Source organism: Ciconia boyciana, chromosome 9 (genome assembly GCF_034638445.1).
Source record: "Ciconia boyciana chromosome 9, ASM3463844v1, whole genome shotgun sequence".
NCBI classification, from domain to species: Eukaryota; Metazoa; Chordata; class Aves; order Ciconiiformes; family Ciconiidae; genus Ciconia; species Ciconia boyciana.
The window spans coordinates 21,452,206-21,460,787 of NC_132942.1; the positions used below are offsets into that span (position 1 = coordinate 21,452,206).

Here is an 8,582-nt window from a genome sequence, read left to right on the forward strand (position 1 = left end):
GCCTCCTTTTCTCCACACCAAACAACCCCCGTTCCCTCAGCCGCTCCTCATAAGACTTGTTCTCTAGACCCTTCACCAGCTTTGTTGCTTTTCTTTGGACATGCTCCAGCACCTCAATGTCTTTCTTGTAGTGAGGGGCCCAAAACTGAACACGCTCTTCGAGGTGCGGCCTCACCAGTGCCAAGTACAAAGGGATGATCACGTCCCTAGTCCTGCTGGCCACACCATTCCTGATACAAGCCAGGATGCTATTGGCCTTCTTGGCCACCGGGGCACACTGATGGCTCATATTCAGCCAGCTGTCAACCAATACCCCCAGGTCTTTTTCTGCCAGGCAGCTTTCCAGCCACTCTTCCCCAAGCCTGTAGCGTTGCATGGGGTTGCTGTGGCCCAAGTGCAGGAGCCAGCACTTAGCCCTGTTGAACCTCATACAGTTGGCCTCGGCCCATCAACCCAGCCTGTCCAGATCCCTCTGTAGAGCCTTTCTACCCTCAAGCAGATCAACACTCTTGCCCAACTTGGTGGCGTCTGCAAACTTACTGACGGTGCACTTGATGCCCTCATCCGGATCATTGGTAAAGATACTAAACAGAACTGGCCCCAATACTGAGCCCTGGGGAACTCCACTTGTGACTGGCTGCCAACTGGATTTAACTCCATTCACCACAACTCTTTGGGCCTGGCCATGCAGCCAGTTTTTTACCCGGCGAACAGTACACCCGTCCAAGCCATGAGCAGCCAGTTTCTCCAGGAGAATGCTGTGGGAAACCGTGTCAAAGGCGTTACTAAAGTCCAGGTAAACAACAACCACAGCTTTTCCCACGTCCACTAAGCAGGACATCTTGTCATAGAAGGAGACCAGGTTAGTCAAGCAGGACTTGCCTTTCATAAGCCCATGATGTCAGGATACCTCTAAGTGCAACAGGCATTGATTTCATGCTGTGAGAGAGCAACGCAAATGCTGACGAGCACAGCACTGTAATGGATTATAACTAATGTGTAGGACAATTTGGGGTTGTTTTCTTTGGGGTTTTCTAGTTGAAAAGAAGGTTTACAGGGCTTTAGTAAGGTTGTTGCTGCTGATCCAAATATTGAAAGAACATCAAAACAGGACAATGTACATCACAACAATCCATTGGCCAGGAACGCAGTCCACCACCTGGGGGAAAGGGGGAGCCGGAAAATAAAATTCCCGTTTCTAACACCTACCTTGGGTCACACTCCTCCCCACAAACATTTTATACTACGAACTACAGTTACAACATACTTGGAAAAAAAAACAGGAAAAGTCCATGTTGCCTTCCCTACTTTCATAATGACTCTGTTGGGAGAACCTAAAAGGGAGAAATTACACCATGGGGAGAGAAAACCCTCAAGTCCCAATTGTCACCTTGCATCACGTCTCTTCCAGAGGAGAATCAAAGAAGAGGAGGAGAACAGCGTTTTGGACAAGAAACCACATCTGATGCAAGCACAGTCAGCAATCAGCAACAGAAATGGCCATAAATAGTGCCTGGGGGACTGCCAGCACCACAGCCTGCGTGTCTTGCAGTTTGTCATCAATCTCAAGTGGAAATGCTACACACCAGCAAGCAAGAGCATCTGCAAAGCCGATGTCGTGGCACCTCTCATCCCAATCGGCAGTGATTTTATTCTACGGGAGAACAACTCACACCCAGAACAGCAAACCTCAGCTTGGAGAATGAAGTACTGCTCACAGTAGGAGCAGATCAGCTTGGAGACCATCTAAGGAACTTGAATGTGTGCAAGTCCATGGGACCTGATGAGACGCATCCGGGGCTCCTGAGCGAACTGTCACACAAAGTTGCTAAGCCACTATCCATCATATGTGGAAAGTCGTGGCAGACCGGTGAAGCTTCCAGAGACTGGAAAAGGGGAAACACAATCCCCATTTTTTAAAAAGGAACAAAGGAAGACCTGGGGAACTACAGGGCAGTCAGTCTTACCTCTGTGCCTGCAAAATCATGGAGCAAATCCTCCTGGAAAATATGCTAAGGCACATATTAAAGAGAGAGGTGATTGGTGACAACCAACATGGCTTCACTAATAGCATATTGTGCCTGACAAATTAGGTGGTCTTCTATGACAGCGTTACAGCATTGGTGGACAAGGGAAGATGACTGACATCATCCACCTGGACTTGTGCAAAGCATTTGATACTGTCCCGCACAACACCCTTGTCTCTGAAATGGAGAGACATGGATTTGACGGGTGGACCCTTTGGTGGATAAGGAATTGGCCAGATGGTCGGTCGCACTCAAAGAGTTGCAGTCAACGGCTCGATGTCTGCGTGCAGACCAGTGATGAGTGGTGTCCCCCAGGGGCCCATATCAGGACCAGAATTATTTAATATCTTTCTCGGGGACACGGACAGTGGGACTGCGTGAACCCTCAGCAAGTTTGTGGATGACACCAAGCTGAGTGGAGTGGTTGATACTCTAGAGGGAAGGGATGCCATCTAGAGGAACCTCGACAGGCTAGACAGGTGGGCCTGTGCGAACTCCATGAAGTTCAACAAGTGCAAGGTCCTGCACCTGGGTTGGGGCAATCCCAAACATGGATACAGGCCTGGCAATGAGTGGATTGAGAGCAGCCCTGTGGAGATGGACTTGGGGGTATTGGTGGATGAAAAACTGAATGTGAGCCGGCAATGTGCGTTCGCAGCCCAGGAAAGATGGGGAGGGACTCTTTATCAGGGAGTGCAGTCATAGGACAAGGGCTAACAGTCTTAAACTTAAAAAGGGTAGTTTTAGATGAGATATTAGGAAGAAATTCTCTACAGTGAGGGTGGCGAGAATCTAGAACAGGTTGCCCAGAAGAGAACTTGTGGATGCCCCCTCCCTAGAAGTGTTCAAGGCCAGACTGGATGAGGCTTTGAGGAACCTGGTCTAGTGGAATGAATCCCTGCCCATGGCAGGGGGGGTGGAACTAGATGATCTTTAAGGTCCATTCCACCCCAAACTATTCTTTGATTCTATGGTCATGGCAATATCATCAGCTGTGGAAGCTGCTATAGATGCCCACCACTGCACAAGGGACACCCAACTGAAGCACCACCCTCCCACACCACTTATACCAAAGGTTCATCAGACAGTATTCCACAGTCCGCATCTCAGCCCCTCCTACCAACATATTCCCTACATCAGGCAGGCAACAGCACAAGGGACTCTCTCTGGTGGGAGGTATTCATACAACATTGTGGACATGTGAACACCACGCATTATCTCAACATCGGCAAAGCCCCCAACTCCAGAGACCTTGGAGCCTGGAGAAGAATCCTTGGCAGAAACACTTCATTCCAATCCTGCCTCATGCTTTCCTCTAGGCATCCTCCATTCCCCACTCTGCGACATGTGTTCTCAAGACAAGCACATACCTCCCATTCCTGTCTTACAACATGGTCCATGGGCCTCCCAGGGATTTCCAGTTCCCTCAGACAAGTCTTCCCATTGCTCAAGGTCACTCTTCACATCAGGACATGGCCAGGCCCTACTCAGTGCCACTGTCACATTCACCTCTGCAACATGCCACAGTTTCCCTTCCCACCTCAAGGCTCACTCCAGCTTTTGCAGACCCATCTCATCAATGACAGCACCATAAAAACCACACAGAGATATCATATACAGGGTGTCCGGCAGGGTCTCCGCTGCTGACCCTGCATGTTTTCCAATGCTTCAGCTCTTCCGGATGGAAATGTGGCAGACCTGGCAGCAATACTTTTTCTAAAGGTGATGTCGGGACAGCTCTAATGGCAATGGCATTCATTTCATGGTCTTAGAGAAAAACAAAAATGTTGACGAGCACACGCTGACCGTAATGGATGGTATCGACTGTGCCGGAGAATGTGATTTGGGTTTTGTTGGGGAAGGGCAGATCTTTGTTACTGGGGTTCTTTGGTTGTTTTTTCTTTTAATAGATCATTTCCAGGGCTTTTGAAACGGTGGAGCTGTTGATACAAATACTGAAAGAACACCAAAACAGGCCAGTGTACGTCATGACACTTCACTGGCCAGGAATACAGTCCACAACCTGGGGGAAAGAGGGAGCAGAAAAAGAAAATTCCCGGTTCTGACACCTGTCTTGGGTCACACTCCTCTCCCTCAACACTTTATTCTACAAACTACGGTTACAACATACTTGAAAAGAGAACATAACAAAAGTCCACAATGCCTTCCCTACTTTCATAATGACTCTGGTGGCCAACCAAAATGGAGAAATTACACCACGGGGAGAGAAAACCCTGAAGGCCCATTTGTCACCTTGAATATCGATCTTGCAAAGGACAATCAAAGAGGAGGAGGACAGAGTTTTCCACAAGAAACCACAGCTGATACCAGCACGGTCAGCAGTCAGCAACGGTAATAAGGCGGTAAATAGTGCCTGGGGGAGGTGGGACTGTCACCACCACAGCCTGCGTGTCTTGCAGACCTCCAGCAAGCTCGGGTGGAAATGCTACACACCAGCAAGCAAGAGCGTCTGCAAAGCCCATGTCGTGGCACCTCTCATCGCAATCAGCAGCGATTTTCTTCTACCGGAGAACGCTCACACCCAGAACAGCAAACCTCAGCTGCGGACCGTAACTGCTGCTCGGTGCGGCAATACCTTTATTTTTGCCCCAAAGCAAGACCCGGAGGGCTCCGGCAAGGACGCGAAGCCAGATGCAACGGTCCCATTAACATCCTTAAGCACCCGCCAAGCACCCACCGCCCGCAGGCCCCGGGGGCTGAGCCCGGCTCCCACCAGCGCCTGCCCAGGGGGCGCGCGAGAAGGCCGAGAAGGGGGAAGGGGCGTCGGGGGAAGGGGCGAGAGGCGAGAAAGGGAGGGCCACTGACCGTGTCCAGGAGAGCGGGCGGCTCCGGCTGCGTCTCCTTCGCCGCGGGGCCGGGCGGCGGCGGCGGGAAGTTGGGGCTGAAAACCATCAGGTCGCTCTTGCCCGCCCCCTCCGCCACGCACAGGCTCCGGCTCTGGCGCTGCGAGTACGACCAGCTCCCCACTTCGCTGGCGCACACCAGCGTCGCCGGCCCGGGCCCCGACAGCACGGCCGCCCGCGGCGCCCACCGCGACGCCCCGTACAGCACCACCGCCAGCAGGAAGAGGCTCGACACCGCGCAGATGGCCACCACCAGCCACACGTTCGTCGCCGCCGCCGCCGCGCTGCCCTCCGCCGGCCGCAGCCCCGCCCCGACGACGACGACGACGAGCCCGCGGCCGCCAGCGCCGCCTCGGCGCCCTCCACCAGCGACACGCTCAGCGTGGCCGTGGCCGAGCGCGCCGGCTCGCCGTGGTCCCGCACCACGATCACCAGCCTCTGCCGCGGGCCGTCCGCCTCCTCCAGCACCCGCGCCGTGCTCACCTCGCCGCTGTACAGCCCCACGCGGAACGGGCCCTTCCCCCGCGGCTCCCACAGCTCGTAGCGCAGCCACGCGTTGTAGCCCGAGTCCGCGTCCACCGCGCGGATCTTCGCCACCACCTGCCCCGCCGGAGCCCCCACGCCGCCCACGCCCACAACGCCCCCGAGCCCGGCCCCGACGCCGCCTCGCCCGCGGCCCCGGGCCCCGGCCCGCCGCCGGCAGGCGGGAGCAGCGCCGGCGCGTTGTCGTTCTCGTCCACCACGAAGAGCTGCACCGTGGCGTTGCCGCACAGCGGCGGCTCCCCCGCGTCCACCGCCCGCACCTCGAACTGCAGCACCTGCAGCTCCTCGTAGTCCAAGGGCTGCAGCGCCCACAGCCGCCCGCTCTCCGCGTCCACCGACACGTAGCTCGACGCCGGCCGCCACCCCCGCCCGCCGCCGCGCCCGCCGCCGCCCTCCGCCACCGAGTAGCTCACGCGCCCGTTGCCCGCCTCGTCCGGGTCCCGCGCCCACAGCCGCGCCAGCTCCGCGCCCGCCGCGTTGTTCTCCCGCGCCAGTACCGTGTACACGGCTTGCGCGAACGCCGGCGCGTTGTCGTTCACGTCCGACACCGGCACCCGCACCCCGCGGCTGGCGCGCAGCGGCGGCGCCCCGCCGTCCTCCGCCCGCACCTCCACCTCGTACTCCGGCACCCGCTCCCGGTCCAGCGCCTCCCGCAGCACCAGCGAGTACGAGCCCGCGAACGTCGCCACCAGCCCGAACGGCGCCGCCGGCCACACCGCGCAGCGCACCCGCCCGTTCGCCCCCGAGTCCCGGTCCGACACGCTCAGCAGCGCCACCACCGTCCCCACCGCCGCGTCCTCCGGCACCGGCACCGACAGCGACGTCACCCACACCTCCGGCGCGTTGTCGTTCACGTCCAGCACTTCCACCACTACCTTGCAGTGACCCGACAGCGGGGGCGTCCCCTTATCTCTCGCCTTAACGTGTAGGTCATAGAAAGTAACTGTCTCAAAGTCTAGGGAGCCCGTCAGTCTTATCTCCCCGCTGTTCGCATCGATGCTGAACATATCTGAGGCCCAGTGAGGAACAAAAGTATCAATTTCATAAATCACTTCTCGATTACTTCCCACGTCCGGATCCGTGGCGTTCACCCACGCCACCAGCGTCCCCTCTAAGGCGTCTTCGGGCAAAAGCACATTGTACACCGACTGGTTGAACTGGGGCGCGTTGTCGTTTGCGTCCAGCACCGAGATCACCAGCTCCATCGTGCTCGTCAGCGACGGCCGGCCACCGTCACTTGCCGTCAGCACCAACCGGTGCACGGGCATCGTCTCACGGTCCAGTGGTTTCCTGAGCACCAGAAACAGGGATTTACTGCGCGAATTACTGTTTTCTTCCACTACTCCGAAATGCTCCGTGGGGCTGAGCGTATAGGAGAGCTGCGCGTTGGCTCCGATATCTGCATCGGACGCGCCCTCCAGCGGGAAACGAGACCCTGGCAGCGACGATTCCGCGATGCTGAGGTTTTTCCGGGCGGCGGGGAAGAGCGGGGCGTTGTCGTTGATATCCGTGACCTCCAGCTCCACGTGGAAGACGCGCAGCGGCCGCTCCTCCAGCACCTCCAGCACCTCCAGGCGCAGGGCGCACGGCGCGCTCTTCCCGCACAGCTCCTCCCGGTCCAGCCGCGAGCTCACCACCAGCGCCCCGCTCGCCCCGCTCACCTCCACGCTCGCCTGCCGGCCTTGCGCCACCAGCCGCAGCCGCCGTGCCTCCGGCTCGCCCGCCGCCAGGCCCAGGTCCTGCGCCAGCCGGCCCACCACCGTCCCGGCCTTGGCTTCCTCCGGCACCGAGTAGCGCACCTGCCCGCCGCCCAGCGCCCAGGCCGCCTGCAGCACCAGCACCCGCACCACGAGCCCCCAGCACACGACCATCGCCGCCGCCGCCGCCACCCGCACCACGAGCCCCGCACGGCTCCCCGCCGCCGCCCGGACGCACCGGCTCTCCTGCCCGCCCCGCGCCGCCCCCCCGCGCTCACAGCCGGGCTCTCCGCCGCACCGGGGCGGAGCCGCCTCGCCGCTCCGCCGCCGTTTCTGAGCCTGCAGCGACACCGTGTGCTGCTCCGCCGCCTCACACGTTCCCCACGAGCGCCCGCGCCCCCAGACCCGTGCTGGTCGCCTCCTCTGTCGTCTCTCCCCTCTTTCCTCCTCTTTCTTTTTTTTTTTTGGTTTCCTTGCTCGTTTGCTCTTTCCTTCTTCCTCTTTCTTTCTTCCTTTCTCTTTCTTACTTTCTCCTTCTTTCTTTCTTCAATTATATCTTTTATTCCTTTCTCTCATTCTTCCCCGCTTTCCTACTATTTTTCTTCTCTTTGTTCTTTATTCTCTTCCTTTTTCTCTGTCCTCCTTCTCTTTCTTCTTTCTTCTCTTCCTTCTTTTCGTTCTTGCCCTGCCGTCCCCTATTCTTTATTCCCCTTTCCCTTCTCTTTTCATCCTTCCCTCTTCTTTACCCCCGCTCGCAGCTCACCGGTCGCCTCCGGTGCCGCGGCGGCGACCATCAAAGACGGAGCCATCACCGCTAATTACGGGGCATCAGCGCTAATTACGGGAGTTCAGCGCCGCAGCGCGGTACTCTTGACGCAGGCGGAGGCTGTTAGGGACCAACTCCGTTCAGCGTCTAGAGGTAACGTCGGTGCGTGCTCGTCTTCTCCTCTATCATCTCTTCTTCCCTTCCTTTCTCTTCTTTCTTGTTTTCTTCCTTGCTTGCTTTTTACTTGCATAGAGTCCTTCCTTTCTTTTTCCTTTCCTTCTTCATTTCCTTCTGCTGTTCTCTGTTTTCTCTATTTTTCTCTCTTCCCCTTCTCTTTCCTTCTTCTCTTTCTTTATGTCTTCTCTTTCCTTCTCTTCCCTGTTTTTCTCCTCCCTTCCTCTTCTGTTTCCATCCTTGTCTCTTCTGTTCTTTTTTCCCTTCACCAAACCGTTTTCCAAACGTCTACACCATGCTCGCAATGAAGCATGGACATGCCTTTTGGCAAGACCTCTCCTTCCTCCTCCTCACAGCTTTTCATCAAGCCTTGCAGAGCACCCCTGAGTACTGAGGATGCTGAGGTCCTCAACTCCATTCAGCATGTTGAGGTAAAGTCGGTGCATGCTGGTAATCTCCTCAATCATCTCTTCCTTCCTGCTTTCTCTCTTCCTTGCTTGCTTGTTTCCTA

At 56.8% G+C, this 8,582-nt stretch overlaps 1 protein-coding gene across 1 annotated transcript; it reads right to left on the reverse strand.

Moving 5' to 3' along the window:
* Window positions 1-4,023: 4,023 nt before the first annotated feature.
* On the reverse strand, window positions 4,024-7,940 carry LOC140656880 (protocadherin alpha-6-like). The gene is given in 6 exon segments (XM_072873113.1): window positions 4,024-4,050; window positions 4,624-4,767; window positions 4,854-5,221; window positions 5,224-5,505; window positions 5,508-7,470; window positions 7,878-7,940. Coding segments are annotated over 6 exon segments (2,847 nt in total).
* Between the last annotated feature and the right edge of the window lie 642 nt (window positions 7,941-8,582).